The following is a 25,055-nucleotide window of genomic DNA, read 5'->3' as shown; positions in this document are numbered from 1 at the left end:
ACAAAGCCCCCACCAGGGCCACTGGGGACTCACAGCATTTGAAATGGACAGGACAGTGAGCTGAGGAAGCCCCCAGAATACCGCTGTGGTTCCTCTGGTCCCTCCACACACACTCCGGTGGTTATCATCTCAGGTACCCTCGCTGAGGGCAGCACAAACTGAGTGGAAATCATCTCGCCGCACCCAGAGCTGCCTGATTAAAATGCCCTGCAGGGTAGATTTCTACACAAAAGCTAGGGTGGGTGATACTGGGAGGGCTGGGCAACACTGCTTCAGCAGAGGCAGAACCAGGGCTGACATCCACCCAACAGGCACCGGATCAGGCTCCCTATGAGGGGAGAACAGGGGACCTGAGATTTGTGAACTGGCCTGGAAAACCAAGGAGCAGCTTCTGGGGAGTCCTAGAGGCCACCAGGCCTCAGTAGTAGCCGCAGAGCCCATCCTACCAGTAGGTGGCAGTCAAGGCTTAGCATCGGGATCGGGGAACAGAGACAATAATGCTACTGCAGCCAGTCTGGTCCAGCCACGGGTCCAGAGACCAGCCCAGCTCCGGACAACTGGGTGTGTCCTCCAATCCAGCCTCCAGGGAGGCAGCTTGCAGAAGGGCAGGTCTCAGACTGTCTTCAGGAGTCTCAAAGGCCCCACAATGAGGATGTCAGGGAAATGACCGGGATTCCCAGGCCACTCCTGAGCTTGGGTGTCCTGTGCCTCCTGTGGGGAGTCGGTACCTCCCCAGCACCCGCAGCCTGAGCACTGTGCTTTCCTGGCTTTCTTGAAGATTCCTCGATGACACTTCCCTCAGATTCCTCTCCCAAACCGTGGGAAAGTCCAAGAGCTTGCAGCCCCAAGACAGCGTTACCCAAGCCCCCATTCCTTGTCAATGCCCACGGCAAACATCACTTGGAGCCAGCCCACAGCCTAGAAGACCCCAAGAAACTCTAGCACCAACCCCCAGAGTTGGCATCTGAAACGAGAAAAGCAAAGGCCAGTCTAGTGCCTGGAGTCAATGGATTCTCCTACTTTCTTGCCCTAGCTCCCACTGCCACAAACCTTGAGGACACACAAAACAGCCACCTCTGGCTTAGCCTTTGTGGTCCACAACCGACACAACCCTACCCAACAACCCTGGGGCAGAGAGAGAGAAGCAAGGGCAGGGTAAGAACAAGCTCATTCTTTACAAAACAGAAAAATGATTGGCACTGTGACCCCCAGGCATACCTGATCACATTCAACGACACTGTGAAACAAAAAGGTGACATTCTCGACACGTGAAACCAACCCTGATGCCCCAGAAACCTGCCGGCTACCCTCCACAGACCCTGTGCAGGCTTGGGTTCCCAAAGGCCACCAACGCTGAAGGCACAGATAAGCTGTGGGTCACCAGGGGAGCTGGAGCTGAGGCCTTCTCACTTCCTGGGCTCTGAGGGCCCTGCAAAAATCACTCTTTCTCCTTCCAAAGTCTCACCCAAGCAGCTTGGAAGAGCAGCAAATGGAGGGATGCAGCCCTGCAGTGTCGACCACCGGTCTGCCGAGGCCACAGAGACTGCATGGTGGCCACTGCTGAGCAGCCACGGTCCTTGTCCCAGCCTCTGTCTGTCCCTGAGTGGTCTGTCCCACGGTCCTTGTCCCAGCCTCTGTCTGTCCCTGAGTGGTCTGTCCCGGGCACCGTCTCTTCTTGCTTGGTCTCTACCAGCTGCTGCCTCCACAGCATGGGCCGCAGGTCAGCATCTCTGTCCTGCCAGCCCGGCTGGGAGGCCACTCTGACGTCACCTACACAGCTTCAAGTACGGGTGCTTATGCAGCTTCTCCATCAGCTCCTCCTCCTTGGGCTCTTCTAGGATATCCCTGCAGGGTAGGGACAGTCACACAAACGCTTCAGAGAGAGATAGGCCTGGGTCTCTCAGAGACAGCAAGCAAAGCCAGCAGGCAAGGTCTGCAAGTGCCCAGACTCAGTGCCCAACCAGGAGGTGCTTTCAAAACAGGCTGTGACAGGGCATGGGGACGTGGGCATGGAGGTCCTGCCTGAGGAAGATACAGATGCGGTTGTGGGCAATGATGAGCACACTACAGGGGGCTAAGGAGGGGGTCCACGTAGAGCATAGCATGCACACAGCCTGGCCTCCACCCCCGCACCAAAAGGAATTAAGTGAAAAGCCTGGAAGCCTAGAGAGCCTTCTCACACCAACTGGCATGACTGTAGCTGGCTGGTCACAGCACACAGCCAACACTGGTGAAAGGAAATGGGGCCCATGACAGATGGCCCTGGGATGACAGTCACTCTTCTATACAAGCGGAGGACAATCTCCATGATGCCACAAGAGGAGAAGGTGTGGCTCCTTCAGGCCACCTGGCTGTGTCCCACGGCATCAACCAGATGCTACAAGACACTGGAGGGTAGATGGTCCCTTCCATATGCTGGACCACAAGTGGAGAAGAGTCTCTGTCCCTGGTGGAAGCAGAAGTGTCCACTATTGTGCGGTGAGCATCTCTGGCCAGCTCAGTGGCAGCACAGATGACTGGGTGGAAGAGGAACCCTGCCAGAAGGCCTTCCTCACTCTCCCTCCCCTCAGCTCTCAGCTCCATGCCCCAGAGACACACTCTCAAGGCCCACACCTGAACATGAGCTCCACAGACATCTGATAGGTGATCTGGCGGGTACCAACAAGGAGCTGCTTATGATTTTGGGGGTCCCATCTGTGGAGAAAGTTCTGGAACAAGAGGAAGGGTGTAAGTACCCATGTGGCACCAGCTTCAGAGCTCGCCCCCATCGCTCAGTCTGCAGTCACAGTAGTCACTGCGGGGAGCAGCTCACCCTGGACTACTGGATGCAGAGCCTGTGAGATACACACCCATGGAACAGCAAGATGCCCGACTCCAACCTCAAGTCAGCTTGGGGTCCTAAGAACCCCACAGACCCTACACTAGCTGGTTTTGTGTGTCAACTTGACACAAGGTAGAGTCATCAGAGAGGAAGGAGCCTCAGTGGAGGAAACGCCTTCACAAAATCCAGCTGGAAGGCATTTTCTCAATTAGTGATCAATGGGGGAGGGCCCAGCCCATGGTGGGTGGTGCCATCCCTAGGCTGGCAGTCCTGGGTTCTATAAGAAAGCAGGCTGAGCAAGCCAGTAAGCAGCACCCCTCCATGGCCTCTGCATCAGCTCCTGCCTCCAGGGTCCTTACCCTGTTTGAGTTCCTGTCCTGATGTGATGAACAATGATTTGGAAGCATAAACCAAATAAACCCTCTCCTCCCCAACTTGCTTTTTGGTGTTTCATTGCAACAATAGAAACCCTAACTAAGACAGACTAGCCAGGGCAAGCATCTCAGGGGCCCCCAGCCAGGCTCCCTTCAGCCTATAGCCTTGGTGTTTAGCAGGGATCACCCACCAAAACTCTAGACAGCTCAGGAGGCAATCTCAGGCCCAGACAGGGATATCTGATACCTCCAGAAGCACAGCCAGAGACAGGTTGATCCAGATGACAGAGGACACCAACCACCATAGCACAAAATACACCACTGACCACCTGTGAAGGACAAGGAGGCCAGGACCCATTGTGAGTGGGATGAGATCATTCCAGAAAGTCAAAACAGCTCCCAAAGCACATCTGTGAGGGCCTCAGCAGACCCTGCTGCTAACTCCACAGTGTATACTGTAGTAATGTCCCCATAATACCAGGACTTGGAGGTGCCAGAGACACCAGAGGAAGCCTAGCATGAGGTGCAAGTTGGATTTGAACCCAGGCCCCTCTGCTGAGCTGGTCAAAGCTATCCAAGCTTTGGGCTAACTAAATGAGCCACCTGACTGTTCCCCTAGGACTCCACGCCATGGAAACCCCCAGAAGCCCCAGGCAATCATATACACCACTTATTTCTCCCACACTGGCACCCCCAGAGTGCATAAGCCCAGGGCCCTGGCTATCTCCCAGTGTAGTGTAGTGTGGATGAAGGTTGAAGCCTGCCAGGACACAGCTTGGTCAGTATTCCAAGGTCAGGGATTAATTCCCTTCTCAGTCCAGGTCCTGCTTCTCTGATGTCCAACTGAGAGCCGGGGGGGGGGGGGGGGGGGGGGGGGGGGGGGGACGGACAAACAGACTTACGGGCCTGAGTAGCGCTGATAGGCGTCCAGGATCACCTGCCAATTGTTCACCACCATCACGTTCCACAGCGTGATCAGAGCAGCCTGTGGGGCAGCAGAGGTAGAGTCCAGGAGGGCCCAGGACAAGGCAGAGGAGGAACCCAGGGAACAGGGAACAGGGGCAAGGCAGAGGCAGGGTGGGGGTCCCAGGTGAGAGGACAAGGCAGAGGACTCACAGCAAAGTCATCAAAGTTGTTGGACCAGTAATCTAGCTGCTCGAAGCTTCCACACGGTGCTGAGCTGTTATTGGGCACCAGGCTGGAGACACAATGTCCCTTGGTTAGTAGCTGTAGCCAGGGGCCTGAGCAGTTGAACACTGCCCAACTCCTCAGCCCAGCCTGGACTCTTAGGCCCCAGGAGAAAGGGCAAAGGAAGATGCCACTTCCCGGCCACACAGGGAGAGTATATGACATGACCCAAGAGGCCCCCCATCCCCAGAATCCTCCAGGTTCTGAGGACAGCACTCTACCCCCAATCCCACCCCAGCACTGCCATAGCCTAGACCCCGTGGGGGTGGGGGTGTTGTGCTCAGGAGACCCAAGTCAGGACACCTACAAGAGACGTTTAGGGGAAGGGCCCACTGAGGTTTCGCCCCCGGGCACGGACAGCTCCTCACCTGCTGTTTCCAGGAGGTACAATGATGCCTCTGAATAGGTTGATCCCGATGATGGCAAACACGTAGTACACCACCTGGGGGAGGAGCCACTGTCAGTGCAGCCACAGGGCCAGGCTGAGGCCAAAGGAGGGGAGTCAGGGGGGCACAGAGACGACCCCGCCCTAAAGATGGCAGCTGGAGAGATCGGAAGCACCAGGCTAGCTCTCCAGGAGGTCTGTGCGCTTCTCAGGTTCCACAGAGGACGACCAGGCCATCTGGCCCCAGCGGAGGCCCAGGCATATCTCAGCTTCTGTCTAGAACACATGGCTACAAGAGCATCTTCCAGAACCTCAAGCTTGGGCCCACGGGGGCAGTGGGGACCCTGGAAAGGCCGTCCGTGATTTCCTCACTATTTCTCACTGTGGTACATGACCCAGGGGTCAGGAGGGACTGGACAGTTTACTACAAGGACCCTGGCATAGAGTGGGGATAGTAACCCCAGGTCCTCTCTGGAAGGAAGGAAGGGACCAACCAAGTCTGGCATCTGACACTGCTGTGGGCCTCCTCACCAAAGCAGAACCAGGCCAGCCACATGTGACTTGGACTCCACAGAGCCAGCCCACCCAGGCCACCACCAGAGGAGCCCCAAGACTTACCAGCAGGATCCCACCAAATGCCCTCAAGTTCTGGATCAGGCCCAGGATGGTGCTGGCTACCACAGCCATTGGCTGTGGGTAAGAAGAAGGTTTAGCCTGACTTTTCCTGCCCCAGGGACAACAGCGTACCCCTCAACACACACCCTTACCCTGACAGGAGAGCAGGATGGATCAGCAAGCCATTCCATAGCCATCCACACACATCTACACACACTTGGACACCCACCTCAAGGCCATCTACACACCTACATACATCACACTCCCATAGCCACCCATACACTACATACATCCTGTACACATCCACCATATATAGAAACCCTACACACCCACACACATGCTCACATACTCCCCAAATAGCCCGGCCTCCTGTGGGTGCTGAGTCACAGGTCCCTTTGAGATCCTGGCATCCAGACCCTGTGGCCACCCTCTACCTGCCAGTCCACTAAGACCTGATTTGCATCTCTGTGACCCAGAAGCTAAAAGAAATGGAAGCATGGGCTCTTGATCCAGTGACCCCACCCTAGCAGCTCAAGAACTCTAAGGGGGCTGGAAGGTGTGCTCCTAAGGGGCTCTGGTGATGAGCGTCCCTACCCCAACCATGGCGGGGGGGGGGGGGGGGGCGGGGGGGGCGGGGGAGATACGATAATACCTTCACGTTGGGGATGATGCGCAAGAAGCGAAACACAATCAGTGTGTTCACCAGCCGCGTCATGTCCCAAAGCGACAGTGGGCCATACTGCTTGGGCATCCTAGGAAGACACAGGAGCCATGTTAGGAGCTCCAGGGGAGCAGAGGGGCTAGGCAGCAGGGATGAACAGACAGCAAGAGTTACCGTAGGGACACCAGGCAGGAAAAGCTCCCAAGAGGTGGGAGACTGAGTTTAGCCATACCCTACTCATACCCAGGTATCCATAACCACAGCCACAGCCACACCTCCCAGCACAGCCACACCTCCCAAAGCAGCTCCATAGCATGAAGGCAGAGATAGTTTTCAACGCCCAGGTCCCAGATCTGCTGTGCTCAGTTCCTGAAGAACTGATAGGAAGCTTGTCTCAACCTCAACCTATTACCTGACCTTTGGCCCTGTCCCATCACCGACCCTGTCCCATCTGGGTCTATGACTTCTGACCCTCTCCTGACCCAACCCGCTCTCCTATGATCCAGTCCTGACCCCCAGCCCTGCGGCTACCACTCCACTCCAGTATCCCCAGGGCTTCTCTGTACTCAGATTCCTATCTAAACACAAGCCCTTCACGCCAAATGTCACTCTCACAGTTCTCAAGGTGATGGGACAAAGCTTGAGAAGGGCTCGGCTCACACCAGAAACAGATCACTGCTCTCATATGGCTCCTGCCTGGCACGTGGGCAGACTGTCCCTGCCCATCTCCAAGCTATCCCAGCAGACACCCCAGAGGCAACTCTGCAGATCCATGCTGGACCCCCAGCCCTCAGAAGCCTCTCCCAACTGTGTCACTGTCTAAGACAAGGCAGGGCAGGGATCCAAAGTGGACATTGGTGGCCCCAGGCCTGTGTTAGCCAAGTCTTGGCTCACAGGAGCCTCTCTCATAGCAACCTAATGTGTCATTCTGGCACAGGGTGGCCTCACCAACAAAGGTCCTGGTACAAGCCTAGCACCCACTAGCTATGCCAAAAGTCCTGGGACCCTACTCACGAGTCTCTCAGTACAGTAAGAGTAGGGGTCAGTGGACTCACACAGTGCCCTAACACCTCAGGAAAGCCAGGGACACCATTTACAAAAAGCAAACAGACACCAAGCACAGGGATAAGCCAAGGCCACATGCTGGGCAGGCACTAGCAAGGGGATCTTCCCACACTCCAGCGGAGGGACCCAGCCCAATCAGTCTGTGACTCCAGATCCCCTAGACCTGAACTGGGCCTCATTTCCCACACTGGAGACGGTGGGAGAGAAGAGACACGGCCACTTGGTAGAATACCTTACAGGGAACACCTCTGTCTACCAGGCCACTGCAAAGGGGACTGCCTGAACAAGGAGTAGTGTCCATTTCTGCATGTCCCCCATGCAGGGCAGACTCAGGTCACAGTCCAACAGCCCTACTGGTAGAACAGTGCATGCCAGTGGCCAGGGCCCCCGTGTGGTACCGGAATCTGTCGCCTGGGTGCAGTGAGACAGGTCACTGCTCAGGTGGTGTCCCCAGGTTCTCTGCAATCACATACCATCCTGAGTGCGGCAATCGGTATACAGCCAGAGTAGAAATCTCCAAAACCTGAACCACAGAGAGAAGGGGGCATCGTCCAGCAGTGCCAACCCAGGCGGTACCTCCAACAGTGCCATCCCAGGCAGCTTGCAACAGAATCCCAAAACTTAAGTCCATCACTTGGGCATGCAGTGGGACTCAGAGCTCAGGCCTAGCCCCATACATCCAGATGTTGGACTTCTGTCAGCAAGAATACTCTGGCTTCCGGAATCAGGACTTCGGAAGCCACTTAATCATGGATGGACCAAAAGTCCTGGTTCAAGTAACTCTTTCTATGCATGTCCCCAGGGGCCCACTGGCTCTCAAAATGTCACCTGAGGTCACGGCTGTGACACCCAGACCAAATGTGAGCTCCTCACTCCCAGCAAGTGGGAAGAAGAAAGTTCATGGATTCCCAAAGGTACCCTGGGTAGCTGAGACCCCTGACACTCACTTGCCCACACCAAGGCTGCACTGTGAACCAGAGGCACTGAAGGGCTTTGCCAGGGGCAGCATTATGCTGATAGCTCTGGGTCCTACTGGACCTCCCTCAGGATAAGAAGTGGTAGCCCAGCCCCTGCAGCACTCCTATACAATGGAGACCAAGTTCCTGCATCCCGTCATGCACTTCACCCCAGGTCCCTCGAGCCAGGAGCCCTACCTCCTCCCGGGCAGTCCATTATACTGCCTGAAAGATCTATACTATACTGTAACCCAAAGGGCCCGGGCAAAGCTGCCAGCCAGGCTCACACAGCTGCCAGGAGAGGTACCCCCGCTTTCGTGGACTTTACCAGGAGGATAATGGTGAGGACGCCATCAAACACGTTGCTAGGGTAGGACAGGTAGCCCCGCAGGCCCAGCGCAAACACCTTGAGCAGCAGCTCCAGCAGGTAGTACAAGATGAAGACGTAGTTAAGAATCTGAAGAGGCAGAAGAGGCCAGCCTTAGCCTCACCCACTGTATCCCCAGAGCTGTTCCTAGGCCTGTGGCCATGGCATTCCCCCCACCTCCTCTGCTACCCTTCTGGGACACCGCCCCCCTTCCCTGGTATTTCTGCTTCTTGCTCTGTCCTATCTCTGAGGTCCACAGAGACCCCAAGGATGCACATCTTCCTCTGACCCAGGCCTCCCCAGCCAAGAGGCAATGAAAGGGAACATTCTAGGCTAGCCCTTTGCAGGGGAACCTGAGCTTGCAGAAGCTTCTCCCCAACAGGACAGAGAGCTTGGGATGTGAGCTCATCAAGAAGATGGCCTCTGAAGGAAACACAGTAGCTCTTCCTCTAAAGGGGTCATGGAGACTCCCCCCCCCACCACAGGACAGACCACAGGAGGTTCACTCCCCAGGTGTAAAGACAGTTCTTTTCATTGAGCTGTTAGCCTCTGAGAAGCCACTCACAGAATCTAACATGAGAACAGGCTTCTGCTCAAAGTTCAAAGCGAAAAGCTTCAATTCCCAAGGAATTTGACAGAACCTTTTAACATCAGAAACGATCACGTTTACTTCTCAGAGGTAAAGCTCAAAGCCTGAAGCCACACAGCCAGCCCACAGGACCCAGTCAACACTGCAGCCCAGCTGGTCTGTTCTCTCCACAGGACCCAGGACCCTCAGCCTCCCACTCCCCTAAGCAGGGGCCCATGGGAGTTACTCTGTCCCCACCCAGAAACTCTCTGCCCATATAACCAGAGCCTCTAGCCCCGTGAGGGATCACTGCTCTGGGCTCAGCCACCATGTCTGTCTCCACCCTGCTCCTCCTCACTGCTCAGTCCCTGGCAGAGCTGACCCCTTCACAGGCCAGCAGCCCCTGAACTCACTCCCAGGACAAAGTCATCACGTTGCCCGGGCATCAAGTCTGAGTCCAGCACCAGGAACACCTGCAAAGTCACAGGGGTGGATGGCTTACCATTGTGGCCAGCCACAGTGTGCATGTGTGTGTGTGTGGGGGGGGGGGGGTGACAAGGGGAGGCTAGCTGCAGGAGGGGGCCTCCCACACCACCACAGGGAAAGCCCCCACTCACACAGATACACACGAGGTTTCCCAGAGCGATGAGGCTCCCCAGGTAGTCGAAGTAGCAGTGACTGAAGAGGAACTGGGCGCTCTGTAGAAACGGAGACTGGTACTGGGGCTTCGGCGGGCGCTACAAAGGGAACCCACACTCTCAGAGCTGTGGTGAGGCAGGCGACCTGCCTCTTGTTCTGGGACGACATCCTCCTGCCTTGCCCTATCTAGCCTCAGAAGTAATCCCAGACACATGAGAGCCTAATCCCAGGGACCTTATATAGCTAGAATGATCTAAATGTCTAATGACTTGTATGTAAACCATGTCACATTAGTCATTTGACATTTGAAATGTATGCTGCCGGGGCAGGGAGCACTGGAAAGATGGCTTAGTGGTTAAGAGGACAGGCTGCTTCTCTAGAGGACCCAGGTTCAATTCCCAGTACACATAAGGTGACTCACAACAATCTCTAACTCCAGTCCCAGGAGATAGAACACCCTCTTCTGCCCTCTGCGGGCGTCAGCACACATGTGGTGCACAGATATACACACAGACAAAAACACCCATACATATAAAATAAGTAAAATAGTTAAAAAAAAAATAAAATAAAATGCAGCTGGGTGGGGGTGGCGCACGCCTTTAATCCCAGTGCTCGAGAGGCAGAGGCAGGCGGATCTCTGTGAGTTCGAGGCCACTTTGGTCTACAGTGTGAGATCCAGGACAGGTACCAAAAACTACACAGAGAAACCCTGTCTCGAAAAATCAAATAAACAAACAAACAAACATATAAATAAATAAAATGCATGGGAGCTAGAGAGATGGTTCAGCAGTTAAGAACACTTTCTGTTCTTGCAAAGGATCTGGGCTCAGTTCCCGGCACCCACATGGTATGTCACAGCCATCTATAACTCCAGTTCCAGGTGATCCAATGCCCTCTTCTGACCTCCACAGGGACCAGGCACGCATGTGGTATACACACATACGTGTAGACAAGCCACTCACATACATAAAATATGTGTGAGTAAAGGCCTTGTCGCCAAGCCTGATGACCTGAGTTCTACCCTGGGGCCTACGTGGACAAAGAGAATGCTGTCCTCTGACCTACACATGCACTGTGGCATGCATGCATGCACATACATACACACAAAAAGGTCATAAAATACAATAAAAATTAAAATTGCACTGGGTAGTGGTGATGCACACCTTTGATCCCAGCACTCGAGAGGCAAAGGCAGGTGGATCTCTGAGTTCTGAATTCGAGGCCAGTGTGGTCTATAGAGCGAGTTCCAGGACAGCCAGGGCTACACAGAGAAACCCTGTCTTGAAAAAACAAAAATAAATAAACAAATAAATAATTAAGATTGTAAAAGCATACCAAATGAACAACACTTTGTGAAACATCCCTAAAACTGCCTCACCAAGGTCGAGGACAACATAACAACAAAGTCAGGTACACTGTGGCCATGCAGAATGGATAGCCGTGGGGGACAGCCTCACAAGACCCAGTGTTTTCTGAGGTCCGTGCCTTCCTGTGATACCTCTCCACCATGTCCAAGGACAGCATGGAATGGTGGCTGCAGCAGATTGATGCGGCGGCGGCGAGCCACAGAGGCAGCCTGATGTGCTGTGAGTCCACGTGGAGGAGGCAGAGAGAATGCTCCTGCTGCCCCCAGGGTGGGAGCACCACCACACATGCACAGTAAGTTTCAAGGATGAAACGGAACCACTGACTTCTTCAGTGACTAGCAAAGGCCACATTTCAGGTAACAGCTCCAAGTGAAGAATGGTCAAGGCCACCAGTGGGGTGCAGGGAAGAGAGATGCATCACCAAGAGTGGAGAGATCCCAAACTTCATGAACTCCGTGTCAGGGACAAACACACCTAGGACTGCATGGGATGGTGTCCACAGGAAAATGTCGACACACCATGCTGAACAGAATAACTCCTCTGGGAAGGGTCTCGGCTCTGATTCACTGTCAACACCAGCCCCACTGTGAACACAGTTCCCGTCAGCATCCCTTACCTACAGCAGGCATGGGATGGTTCTCAACAGACAGTGCGGGACAAGACCGGAGTGTGCAGCCCCTGCAGTTTTAGGTATCATGCAGTGGTGTGGCATCAGGACATGTGGTGACTCTCCAGACATGCAGTCCTCCTGGCACCCTAGAGCTTCAGCCTGACCTGCTGACATGTGAGCTAGTGTGCAGGGGCTGCCTGCCTGCCCAGAGGTCCTTCAGCGCTCTGCACTCCCTGGCCTCTCCTGCAGATAGCGTGGCCCCCCACGCCATCCAGTACAGTTGTTCGCACTTGCCAATGGCCCACAGACCAGCACTGGCTCAGGCAGGCCAGAGGTCTGTTCCCCAGAGGTTCTGTTCCTGTTCCCCAGATTCCTTCTGCACAGGAATCTCAGTCACATTCTCCACAGATGTCTGGAAACCTTCTCCAGAGGTCTGGGCCGCCTTCTCTCTAGAAGCATAAGCCACACTTCTCCACAGAGGCCTGAGTCCGGCTGGGGAAGGTCCCCTTTTAAGGTCACCCTTCCTCGGGCACTGTCCCTCACCCCAGAGCTCTTCCTTCTCTACAGCAGGTCTTTCATCACACCTGAGACTTCCTGGTAGGGAGGGGGCCTTGTTTGCAGTCCCTCTGTGGTTTCTGCCTGACTGGAAGCACACTAACACCTTGCTGAGAGGTTCAGCATCTCCATCACATTCGGACTTAGCAGGACATAGCCACACACGCCTGTGCAACTGAGAGAAAAACCAATCAGTGTCCACGTGACAGAGGCTGCCTCTGGGGAGGGCAGTGATCGGGGTTTTCTATTCTGTCACCGTTTACAATGGTGACTACACTCACTGAAGGACTTTTTGGAAGCTGCACAGTGCCTGCTCTGCACCTACCAACATACACTCAGCCCCCTGACGACAGACAAGCAGGTCATGTAAGCGGCCACAACGCCAACCTATCCCAGGGTGCCTCTCTGAAGGGGCCGATCCAAAACCACAGCCTGCCCCTCAAGTTAGCAACCCCCAAGTAACTGAACCTCAAAATTGAAATACAGTCCCCACTGCACTCCGTTTTGGAGGAAAGAGTGACATACCACCAGGGCAAGGATCTGACTCTCAAAACTTTCAGATTCGAACACATGTCTCAAGACCCAGTCCTAGGCTTCAGATCTCAGACCATCAGAAAGAGCATGGCCCACAGAGCAGATATGTAACTGGAAAAGCCACGTCTGGTCATGCATACCTTTAACCCCAGCGTTCTTGAGCAAAGACAGAGAGTTTCTGTGAGTTTGAGGCCAGCCAAGACTACATAGTGAGTTCAAGGATAGCTATGGCTACATAGGGAGACCCTGTCTCAGAGAATCCAAAATGTAGCTGGGAAAGGGGGCCAGAGGAGGGATATGGCTCAAATGCTAGGCTCACCCCAGCCTGAGCCTGCTCTCCTGGGCCTCAGTTGATAGACAGTCTGTGTGTCCTTCCTCTGCAGAACCTCTGCAGGAAGCACCTCTTCGAGGACAGAGATCATAATGTCCTGGCAGTGGGAGAGGGTGGAGTCAAGTTTGACGGCTACTATGCCCCCCAGAGGCTGGCAAGCACCAGTATAGGGAGAAGCGGGGCACCCCAGCAGGCACTACCGGGCAAGACCAAGGAACAGAACCCAGATGGAGACTGCTCTCTTGCCCAGGTTTGACTGTACCCAGAAAAGACGGAGTGACAACCAACTCAGCCCATGTGGCTTCTAAGAGCTGCGTCCTGAGGCAGCAGACCTCCACCCAGGCTGGGAATCGCCACCTGAGCCTCCCAGGCTCCGGTCCTGTGAGGCCCATCCCTAACCACTGCAAGCTGCATTCAACAGCATCTGCTTCCCACACCCCAAGTCACGGGGCCCTCAACGCCCACCTGGTCCAAGCAGAGGTCTGATGGCAGACTATATACACAGTACCCCCTGCTGATACATCACTATCATCAGACTCCTGTGTCCCAAGGTGGGGGCAGAAGCGACACCCCAAAGGACACCAGCAACAAATACATGCCTCCAGAAGGCCTGGGGGGGGGGGGGGCTGAGAAAACCATCATTTTAAGACAACCACCTGGGATGGGAACCTGAGGCCACAGAAGCTGAAAACCCTCCTGGAGCAGCTAACAAGATGGGTTGACCCTTCATGCTCCACAGAATTCTCCATCCATTCAAGCCCAGCCCCACCCCTAGAGAATATTATGCCTTTGTAGATAATGCCTTTCCAGAGGTGATTGTGTGAATGTGGGGTGCTGGGGAGGGTCTTATTCCACATGACTATGTGCTTGTAAGAAGATGATTTGGGGACACACACACAGAGGATGACCATATACAGACACCAGGAAAAGACACCATCGGCCAGTCATATCGAGAGGCCTTGAGAGGGGCTGGGCCTGTGATGTCTCCATCTCAGGCTTTCCAGCTTCTAGGACATGAGACATCAGAGTCAGTTCCTGTGGCTATGGTGTGTCCTAAGGCCGGCAGAGCAGCCGGGTCACACAGCACTGGAACTGTCAAAGCTTCACGCAGCAGGACACATCCGACCCCACCTTAGCCTGTCCTGGTTCCAGACCTTTCTTGGTCCTCTCAGGGCTGGTTGGCAGGAACAGCAGTTCCTCTGCCTGCCTGGGATCCCTGAGCTATGCCTGGCAAGGTTGCTCACCCCAGAAACCTACACTGGAACATGCAGGCATTCTTGTCCTCTGACCGGAGCTGAAGAGGACGCCAAGATCCCCAAGGGACTGTGCACAAGCTGTATGAGCGTCAATAGCGAGAGGCAAGGGCCGTGGAGGGGGCTAGCATCTAGACCTCCCAGAGGAACGGCCAGGGGACTTGGTTTCAGACAGAAAAATGCTGCGGAATGTTCCTCTGTGTCAGGCTTCCCTGGGCCGTTTTCCCAAATAGTAAATGTCTCCTGCCAACAAATTCACCCCAAATTGCCAAGAGCCGAAGGATTCCCACTGCCAACCCCAGGGACTGGGGATCCAGGGCAGGCAAGTCCCGGCTGTGGACATTGGAAACAATGGGAAACAGAACCCCACTAGCCCAAGCTGGACAGGTGGCACAGGGCAGGCCTAGTTACCTCTTTGATCACACCTTTGTCAACCTCATCGAAGAGTTTCTGGAACTCATCAGCCAGCATCGGACGGCCTTCATAGGAGCGCACCTTCTGTAGAAGGAAGGCCAGGTGGGCCACTGGCAATGGGGAGCGAGGCCTGGGCCCCTCTCAACCCAGGGGCAGTAAGCGCTGGGCTGACGACCCACCCAACAGGAGCTGGGGCAGACCCAGGAAGAGCAGCAACCTGCATGATGGCCTGTTTGTGGATTTCGCTCAGCTGGGTTTTCTGGAGTACTCGGAGGAAGTCCTCAGGATTTACCCCAACTCTGTGGCAAAGAAACCCCGCCCCAGTGAGCATGTCCAGTGCCAGCTCCTCCGGCCTGAAGTTGGCTAGGAATCCACCCTGCTAAATGGAAATGGAGCCCTGGTGAGCTTCCACCACGGGGTGAGCTGTAGGGTCCTACAGGCCCCATCTGAGATCCCCCAGAGACGCCCCCATAAAGAGGGACAGCAGACTCTGCTGCCACTGAGAGGTCAAGCCCAGAACTTTCTCAGTGGCACACCAGAGCCTGCCTGCCTCCTTTCTCTGCCCACCTGGCAGTGTGGAAGCCTGCCTTAGGCACAAGTGGACTCACAGGCAAAAGTAAACAGGATATCGCAAGCACTGAGGGCTTGGCAGTTTACACAGCTCCAAATGGAATATCCAGCCTGGCGCCAGCCAGCAGGGGCCACTCAGGAAACCCCTAAGGAGCACCCAGCTCCCCTTCCCAGAAGCAAAAGAGCATACTGCCCTCGGGGAGGACCCCACCCAGCACTCACGCCTCAGGGGTGTCTCTAGCAAGGACTTCATAGGCCGCACGGGCCCCCAGCCGCCGGCGGAACAACGAGGTCTGTAGAGACTTCTGTAAAGAGCACGGCTCTGAGCACCCAGCTCCGGCAGTTCCCACACACATCTCTATCCTTGTCCCGCCCTGCCCTGGGGAGTGGGCTAAGGGGGAGCCTAGGGAGCCAGCCCCTCACTCCTTGGGCACCACTCCAAGGGAGAGTCCTCAAAGCGGGGAGGCCAGCCAAGGCAAGGCAGGGCAGGGATGGCTGCCGACCGCGGCTCACTATGTCTCTGAGCTGGTCCACAAGAGCAACCGGCTCCCCATCCCATCAGGGTCAGCTGACTCGGGGCCCACTCTGCCTGGCCTCTGGGGCCAGCTCTGGCACAGCTCAGCGGGGGCTCAGGGCGGCTCACCATCAGGTAGCCACGGAACTGACTGTAGATGATGGCTGTCAGCAGATTCATCAGAAACAAGCTTCCTGTGAAGGGAAACACACCACCCTCCTGACCCGAGGCCAGCGAAGCAGAGCCTGCAGCAGCCAGTGACCAAAACCGTCCTCGGGCTCAAAGGTCTCAGCCAGCCTAGGCATGGTGGCCAGGAGCACAGGATGACCAACCACAGTCACATTCACAGAGTTCCCTTCTGTCTCCTAACAGGGGACACACACAACCCCCAGACTCCTGCATCCTTGTCCATCAATGGGCTGAGGCCAAGCATTCCTAGCCATGGATAGGAAGACAGACAGGGACATCAACTGTCACATACCACCAGGGGGAAGAGTGGAGCAGGCATGCTAAGATGAAGCTGGGGTGGGGAGCAGACTGAGGTGAGTTCCCGGCGGTGTGGGGGCCACACACAGGTACAGGATGGGAAACTGGAGTGAAGCGATAGAGGTGGGATAGGCTGAGACGAAGAATGGGTCAGCAGTATACAGAGGGACCGTGCTGAGGAGATGACACAGAGCAGTGAGGCTGTATGGGGAGCACGGTGAGGTAAAGACACAGGGTGGGGAGCAGAGGCGAAGCTGTAAGTTGGGAGCAAGCTGAGGGAGCAGGCTGAGGTGAAATTACAGGGTGGGGACACACTGAGAGGTCAGTTGAAGGTGAAGGTCTAGGGGATGAGCTGAGGTAAAGCCATAAGGTGAAAGCAGGCTAAGGTCGAGTTAAGGGGTGTGGGGGAGGGGAAGTTACAGGGTGAGGGCAGACTAAGGTAAAGTTACGGGAAGAAGCAAGCTGAGGAGAGTTAGAAAAGTAGAGGCCAGTTTACAGCCACTCCTGAGCATGGGGGATCCTGTCACACGTGGGTGAACATCTGCCTGGTGTCCACGCAGACCCACCAGCACTTACCTATCAAGGTGAAGGTTATGAAGAAGAGGGCGTAGGCCCGGTTCTTGATATATGCAGGAATCATCACTGAGACAAAGGAAGAGTCAGAGGCTGAGCACACATTGCAGCACCTGGCCCCATGTCCATCCTGACCCCGCATGATCTGCCTTGACAGGGGGGCTGAGGACTTCATGTTCCACTACTGGTACCCCCTGGGATGGAAGTTCTTTGATGGGCCTGCCTGTGACCACACCCCAAGCCACACAGCAGCTCTCCCACAGTGGCAGGCTTGGGGTCAAGCTGCACAGCACTTCTGGGATGGGAATCCCAGGCTGCCCTCAGGGGAGGTCTCCAAGGTCTTGAAACCCGAGACCAGGATAAATGGCACTAGCCACAGTGGCCAGGCCACAGCAGATATGGGGACTGCAGCTTTCCTATCCTGGCACGGCCCACACTGGAGTAGTTGGAGGACCTGGCGGCACCTGACCATGGCCAGGTAGGACCTGAGGTCTCTCACACTCGATGATCCTGAATGGCATGCACCTCACAACAGGCCTGGGTGGTGAGAGGGAGCGTGGCCAGGCCCCAAAGAGGTCACTGTAGAGGAACCACTGACCAACGCCACATCACCACAGACCACCACACACTTTCAGTTTCTCCAAGGAATAAAATGACAAGACAAAGTGAGCCAAGAAAAGGAAGAAGGGACTGGAAGGGACCAAGAACACAATGGGTGAGAGGTAGAGAGAGGGACCCAGTATCATATCCCCATGCTAACGCAAAGGGCAAGCTCCAGAACTCAGCATCCCAACCGGCCCTCCCAAGCCAGGCTCTCTGCCCCTCCCAGCTCCCACACCCCACACCTACCATCTGGGTTGTTGGAAGTCGTCAGCAGCAGTAGGAGTGACATCAGTGCCTGTGGAAGGTTCTGGAAATAGGCCAGCCTCTCCTTGTCCTGTGCTTCATCCTGAGAGTAGATGAGGTAGCCACCTGGACCTCTGTCTCCCAGCTGAGGTCTTAGTCAGCACCCCTGACCTGCATCTGCCCATCACTTGCCAGCAGGTTCTGAACTCAGGGCCTACAGGCACGTAAGCAGACTTCTGACCACAGTGGACTATCCAGAACCTCGACGGAAACCCTGAGCCAGTCTAGCTAAGCATAGCAGCCTGGCAGCCAAGCAACAACATGAAGGACCTGCCAGTCTCCTTGGAGCCAGGGGTGGGATGGGCAAAGACCTAGACTGGTAAGTGTGGCCTCAAGGAAGCTGCCACAGGGTGGCAGGTAGTGGGGTGTCTCCAGTGATTTGGGATGGGACCCTCCCCCCACAAAAGAGACTCACTGTTCTAGAAGCAGAGGCCCCAGGCCACTCATGGCGCTCCTTATCCACACAGCAGTGGCTTACCACAGCTGTCAGCAGGGGTAGCCATGCATGGCCTCCCAGCCTCTGCCCTCCCTGACATGGAGGGCAGCAAATATGGGCAGTGCATCTGCCTCAAAGTAGCCTCAACTCCATACTCCTGAACTCTAGGATGTCCCCTAGAGCTACCCTGTGCCTACCAAGCTGCGGACTCTAGCCAGAAAATGGGTGGCAATGTAAACAGGGCAAGTGATCTACAGGAAGCAGATGGCATGCACACAGAACCAACTTTCTCCTCAAACAGCTTCCAAGGTGCCGCTGCCATCCAAAGGCCAAGCTCTGCCAACAGCCCAGCAAGCAGCCACCTGATGCAGCCTCCCCACCGCACAGGATCCAGGACAAGCATCAACCTCAGAACCCACTTGTCTCGTCTACAAAAGAGCACTGTCACCTGTCTGCCGCACATGGGGCCTGACAACAGATCAGTGGTAACAGATGCCACAAATGATGACTAGGGGTGGGGGACATGAATGCCACAAGAAGCAACAAGGTTGAGAGACATGCTAGGCATGGGAGAGGCAAGGTGCTGCTACTGGAGGACCAGGTAGCCCCACCTGGGTTCGGGTTCAGGACATCAAACTCCTTCAAAGACACTGCTCAGCTAAGGGGCCCAGAGGACAAGCCATCCCCCAAGGACATGTCCAGGGACAGTATCAGAGGACTGAAGGTAGCCCTCTAGGGCTCATTGAGAGAGCTCAGGGAGGGTTTCGTGTTGGTCAAGGAAGGGTCTAGCACCTGCATCCACTTCCAGACTGAGGATGCGGAGCAGGGGAATGAGACGCGTCCAAGGCAGGAGGCCCTGGCCTGGCCCATCTCCCCGCAGGCCTCTTGCAGCACCCTCCAAAAATCTACTCCTTCCACGAGCTGTGTAGGCTTTTCTGAGCCATGGGCCCGAGGCAGCGGAGGGAACCCTGGCTGTAAGAACCTGGGTTCCCACCCAGCCCACCGCCAACACACGGCCACGGCCTGATGCGGCACACAGCCTGTGAGGTGTAATGACAGTGCTGCAGCTAGGGACACCCCATGCCCCAAATGCCAGCACCATGTGGTGAGGAGGATGTGGGGAGCAAGTGGAGCAGCTACAGACAAAGCCTATGGAAGGGGCTCAGACAAGGTGAGCTGCTGCGTTCTCAGCTAATACAAGCCTGGACACACCAGGCTGGACCATGGGGACATGCAGCAGGCTCTCAACCTGTTCCCCACACCAGGCTGGCAAGGTTGGAGATGGCCAAGGACAAGGAACTCAGCAAGGGTCAGTCCTCACACCCTCCCAACTACAACAGAGGACAGGGAATAAGAAGGCCATGACAGGAAGTCACCCTCAATTACACAACCTTCATCCTGCTGAGCCTAGTTCCCCTTCACGGGGCAGAAACCCAGTCTGTAGGAGGAATCTTCTGGTAGCTCCAGATATAGCACTCCTGGGGAGAGGCCCCCACACTCTCTATAGTCACTGCCAGCTGCCACACTCCCTAACCCAGGCTCTGAGAAACAAGAGCGATCATAGTCATGGGGCAGTCACACAGAGGTCTTTAGGGTGTGGAAGGCAGTCCAGCCCCTGCCCCTGCCCACACAGACCCAGGAACTCACCAGACACATCATGGAGATGCCTACAAACACAGAGAAGATACACTACACAAAGACATGGAAATAAAGACACAGAGAAACAGACATGGAGACACATCCAGACATGCACACAGACACACCCATAGTCACACAGAAACACACTCATACATAGACATGGAGACACACCCAGACATGCACAAAGACACACCCATATTTACACAGAAACACACTCATACATAGACATGGAGACACACCCAGACATGCACACAGACACACCCATAGTCACACAGAAACACACTCATACACAGACATGGAGACACACCCAGACATGCACACAGACACACCCATAGTCACACAGAAACACACTCATACACAGACATGGAGACACACCCGGACACAGACAAATACACAGACACTCACAGACACGTTCACGGAGAGACACCAACAGACACGCAACACATGGGACACAGACAGGCATTGAAACAAATGGCCAAACACAGACTCACAGACATGCACATGTCACAAATGACTAGCGGAGGAGGACATGAGTGTCACAAGAAATGACAGGGTTGGAAAACCTGCTGGGCACAGGGGAGGCAGGGAACATCCACGGTCACACACTACACATCCCGAGACACCCGCAGACAAGAGTTATCTAGAGAGTCACACAGAGATGACGACCGGCACACAGATACAGAGGTACTCACATGTAGGTGCACCAGGTACACACGGGACCACCCTAGCACCCCAAGGTTGGAAGGCACCATCTTGTCTTCTCCCACCCTGGCAGCACAGCTCCATTATGTCACCTCAATGTCATGAGGTGACCGGCTGTGACCATATCAGCCATACCCCACAACAGATGCAGAGATGCAGGATGGCCCAGGCCGGAGGACCGTGACCTGGCTGGGACCTAACCCCTGCTAGATGTGAGGAGAGACACACAGAACCTAAAGTTGAGCAACCAAGGCAGATGTCCCCACAGACAGACAGGTGGACACCTTCCCATGACAACAAGTTACAGGAGCCAAAGCCTCAACTGCAGCTGGGCAGGCCAGGGGCCCAGAGTGAGAGGCCAGGAACTTAGCCAAGCATTGCTGGGGCTTGGAGCAGGCGCCAGCAAGGGCAGCCCTGGCTGAGGCATGGTCAGACTGGAGGGGAACCTTCAAGGCACCCTCAGTGGAGAGCCTGTCATACAGGGACATGGAGAAGGTCGCCAACACAAAGGACATGGGTGGACAAAGGCTTCGGTGATGAGAATACTGGCCATGCAGAGGTGTCATGACCCACTTCCTGGTCTGTCACCCTCAGCCACCCTGGCTGCTACAAAGCAGGCAGGCTCTGCAGGACAGGGCCTATGAGCCCCACCTATGGCCAAGGCCATACTCACCGTCTCACCAATGGTGAACACCAGCATCCCAATGATGGTGAAGAGGCACAGGTGGATGGTCAGCAGCAGCCCGACACTGGGAGAAAGAATGGTGCTCAGCCTGGTCCAGCACAGGCCACACACCCGAAGAGGCGCAACCCCATCCTGCCCGTGGTCTCAGGTATGGGCACAGCGTTCCCTCCTCTCCTTGGAGACACTGAGGATTTTCAGCCCTGGGACACAACGTCAGGGGCATGCTAGCCAGGGACCAGGACACAGAGGACAGAGGTCACTTTCATCTTTTTGGGCTGGACAGGCACACGGTCTACCAGGGAAGTCACTGGAGGCAGAGGGAGGACATAGGTAACATTTTTTTCTGGCAGGAGCCAAGAGGGCTGAGAGAAGTCTGGAGAGCTGAAGTTCCGCAGAGCTGGACCCTGAGAGCTACAGGGCTTCCAGGCCAGCATAGCTGCACACAGTGGAAGAGACAGCCGGCCTGAAGTAGCAGGTGCAGACAACCAACGGGAGACCCCAGAGACAAGAAAAGAGGCATCTGCTCAACTCAGCAATTGAGTGTAGGGGATGTGAGTCTATAGCGTCTGCCCAGGTCAGACCAGGACCCCAAACAGGTCCTGCAGGATGCTGGGCTGGGAGTACCCAGGGGGCTGCCCCAACCATACCCACATAGGAGCAGGCCTCCCCTCTGGTCCCTCTGGCCGAGCCTGCAGCTTCCAGCCACAGGGCTCACCTGGCCATTTCTGGCAGCGACCACCGTATGCACTTCAGGGTCTTCTTCATCATGGAGGAATTCTGCATCAGGAAGAAGGGACGGAGTGACCGACGCACCCGCAGGGGCTGGAAGACAAGAAGCCAGCCACTGAACCAGGACCACATACATCTTCCTTCTAGGGATCCCAGGGCCTGGAGAAGGGAGTAGTCCTTGCCAACCACTCCAGCCATCCTAGGCCTGCTGGCCACAGCGCTGACAGCTCACAGCATTCCTTGTATCTTGGCCTGAGGTCTCCTGCCCTCTACTCACTGTCCTGAGTTCCTCTCCATCACAGCACCTGTCACATTGCAATAATTTATCAGCAGCCTCTCTTTCTAGCACCTGGTAACACAGGACAATGGCCCACCAGCACCAACACATGACAGGCTCCCACGGGACCTTGGGCTTGTTGGTCCCACTAGGCTGTGCTCACACAGAAGAGCCCCAGAGCCTGAACAGAATGAGAGGGCAACAGGAACCATGACAACCAGAAAACTGCCCAGGGCTCTGGCCCAACCCGGATGCCCTGCCTGGCTCCGATGACTGAGAGATCAGTGCCCTCAGCTCTCCGGACCACCACATAGCACCCACAGTGGCAGCCAGAACCCCAGTGTTGTCCAGCCCTCTGGACACTCATCACCCTCCAGGAATCTGGACCACCTCCAGTCACACAGGGACACAATGGCTACTTACGGTCCTGCTGGCTGTGTGGGCCTAGCAATGCCACAGACTGAGGATGAGAGAAGGTGCATCCAGGTGACCATCTCCAAGGATGACATTGAGGATCAGAACCCAGATCCCAGAGTGGAAGCAAGCACCCAGAGATAGAGGGTGTGTGTGGTCACAACCACCAGTGCTCGCAGACCTTGTCACCCAACCCATCCACCAGGAGCACTTAATTGGGCAGAAGCCGAACCTGGTCTGGCAGAGCAGGTCAGGTCCCTGGCCCTATCAAGCCACCCAGCATCTGGGGGAGGGATGCAAGAGGGCCCTGATAGCCACAGAGGTTCTGAGTCATACAGCCACCTAACCAGAGATGGACCTCGTGTGGCATGACAGCCTTAGGTGAGAGAGTCCCTCAGAGAGAGGCGGCAGGCAAGGGTCCTGCTAACTGGACATGATTCCCAAGAGCAGAGAATGTCATGAAAAGAACTGAAGGATTGGAAACAAAGAGTTTAGCGGACACACGTGGACCGGTCCCTCCAAACAGGCACAGGGTGCCCGGGTCCCAGGCTCCAGAAGTGTCTAACCAGCATTTCAACTCAGTAGCTCTGACAAATACCCTGAGCCTCTGACCTCAGCTACACATGAAGAAGCCACCAGGATACGGGTGAAGGTTCTACCTGGGGCCAATGAATGACACACCCACTCTGCAGAAGCAGAGCCCAGCACAAGGTCCTACGTGGCCCCTGGTGACAGATGGCACTGTGCCCTTCCCCATGTGGGACACTGACCCATCCCTGGACAAACAGCTATATCAGTCATGCTCTGCCCTCCCGTCCACGGTGTCTCACCAAGCACCCCCATCCTAGAGCTTGAAAATGACCCAGTGAGCAGTTCCCACTACCTCCTGCAATGTGGCTGCCAGATCCATGGCCTGCAGGAAGGATCCAGAGTCTCAGAGGACTCGGGCTCAGCTGGACAGGAAGCTGGGTATTGGCATCAGTGACCACATCTCTAGTGTTCATCTTGCCATTCTGGGCCCTATTAGTCTGCAAGTGCCCACTTCCAAAGGCAGAAGCCACCAAGGACACACACTGGTCCTACCACATGGGAACCTAACTTGTCCAAAGGGTCAACTCCAGAGGACAGCACAGGACACTGCCACTCAAGAGTGATAAGGAGGCGCCACGTCCTCCAGGGAAAACTCCAGCTGTGGGGCCAGGGAGTGACTCAGTGGTAAAGCGTTTGCTCGGCACCATGCACGAGGCCCTGGAAGGAGCTGACACAACACTCCAGCTATTTGAAGAAAGAGGCAGAATTTGAGAATCCACCTCTAGGAATGAAGGTCTCGGTGTCCATGACAAACCTGGCCAGCTAACAAGTATGAGGCACAGGGACAGCAGCAGGCTTCAGAGCGACATTATAAAGACCTCTTAGACGGCCAGGGCCGCTCGGTGCCTGTGCATCCCAGTCTTGGCTCATGTACTGGGTGGACTCTTTTGTGCGTCACGAGGAGCTTCTTTGCCTCATCTCCCCGCCTCCTGGCAGACATAAGCATCCTTGGCGGAGGTACGGCTGGGAACTTGGCTTGCCAGGTGCAGAGACCCATGGGAAGCTTCGGTGAGAAATGGTGGCTATAGGGCCATGTCCCTCCTGTTCCGGGAAGGCATGGGCACCTCTTCCTCAATCAGAAAAGGAGCTGCATCTTACAAGGGAGGGCGAAATCCTGTCCTGAGTGGACATAGGAAGTAGAAGGTACCAAATAGCTGTGGAACTGTGCCTCCGTGGCCCCCTCAGTCTCTGCTGGGTACAGGGGCAGGGACCCACCACCTACCACTCTCTCCCATCAGCTCCCTGTAGGGCCTGGGGAAGGCTGCAGGCTGGTGATGACAGACAAGCTTCCCTCCTTCCCTTCACTGGCTGTCCTTACCAGGCACGACCCACCCAAAGAGCAGAGGACAAGCCAGCTCTGCAGCTGGGATTCCCCCAGGATTCCAAGCACTGTTTCCCATCAGCCCCTCGGCTCCACTAAGTCCTCAGCACCAGTCTTAGTCCTTCTATTCAATTCCCACCGATGTACCCATCTTCCCGTCACATGCTAACAGATCCATGAAGGCCAAACCAACCTGCCCCTGCCTTGCTGCCCAGACCACCTCCCAGGGTCCTGGGTGCTGCTGAGGAAGCATCAGCCTGTGGTCAGAGTGGATGAGGCTTATTAGTGCCGAGTTCAAACAGCTCTGGGTGTGAAACTGTGGGCACAGTGATACCCTGGGGTGGCTCTCTTATAAGGGACCTAACCAGGAGAGTTCACTGCAACCTGAAGGATCAGGAGTCACAGCAACTCGGACCCTGCTCCCAGGTCCTCTCACCAATGGGGCACGACAGGGGAAACCTTGGCCTTCAAGCCACAGTCCCTTCCCTGCCGTGGGGGAAACCAAAGCCC

At 55.6% G+C, this 25,055-nt stretch overlaps 1 protein-coding gene across 1 annotated transcript in view; it reads right to left on the bottom strand.

Moving 5' to 3' along the window:
- Window positions 1-998: 998 nt before the first annotated feature.
- Window positions 999-25,055, bottom strand: part of Tpcn2 (two pore segment channel 2) — a 30,265-nt gene continuing 6,208 nt past the window's right edge. Inside the window, exons 6-25 of the mRNA XM_052712329.1 lie at window positions 21,929-22,035; window positions 21,202-21,277; window positions 17,696-17,795; window positions 16,850-16,915; window positions 15,917-15,981; window positions 15,496-15,578; window positions 14,921-15,002; window positions 14,701-14,787; window positions 9,618-9,737; window positions 9,414-9,473; window positions 8,394-8,522; window positions 7,583-7,632; window positions 6,036-6,135; window positions 5,387-5,458; window positions 4,752-4,825; window positions 4,312-4,393; window positions 4,098-4,180; window positions 3,443-3,524; window positions 2,614-2,708; window positions 999-1,845 (exon numbers count right to left, since the gene is read on the bottom strand). Coding sequence (XP_052568289.1) covers window positions 1,767-1,845; window positions 2,614-2,708; window positions 3,443-3,524; window positions 4,098-4,180; window positions 4,312-4,393; window positions 4,752-4,825; window positions 5,387-5,458; window positions 6,036-6,135; window positions 7,583-7,632; window positions 8,394-8,522; window positions 9,414-9,473; window positions 9,618-9,737; window positions 14,701-14,787; window positions 14,921-15,002; window positions 15,496-15,578; window positions 15,917-15,981; window positions 16,850-16,915; window positions 17,696-17,795; window positions 21,202-21,277; window positions 21,929-22,035 — 1,692 coding nt within the window. The 3' untranslated portion in view covers window positions 999-1,766. The remainder of the gene's footprint in view (window positions 1,846-2,613; window positions 2,709-3,442; window positions 3,525-4,097; window positions 4,181-4,311; window positions 4,394-4,751; window positions 4,826-5,386; window positions 5,459-6,035; window positions 6,136-7,582; window positions 7,633-8,393; window positions 8,523-9,413; window positions 9,474-9,617; window positions 9,738-14,700; window positions 14,788-14,920; window positions 15,003-15,495; window positions 15,579-15,916; window positions 15,982-16,849; window positions 16,916-17,695; window positions 17,796-21,201; window positions 21,278-21,928; window positions 22,036-25,055) is intronic.

Source organism: Peromyscus californicus, unplaced genomic scaffold (assembly GCF_007827085.1).
Source record: "Peromyscus californicus insignis strain IS unplaced genomic scaffold, ASM782708v3 Scaffold_4__1_contigs__length_199733344, whole genome shotgun sequence".
NCBI lineage: Eukaryota > Metazoa > Chordata > Mammalia > Rodentia > Cricetidae > Peromyscus > Peromyscus californicus.
Note: the sequence above shows the minus strand (reverse complement) of the source record. Positions and strands in the feature narration are given on the sequence as shown.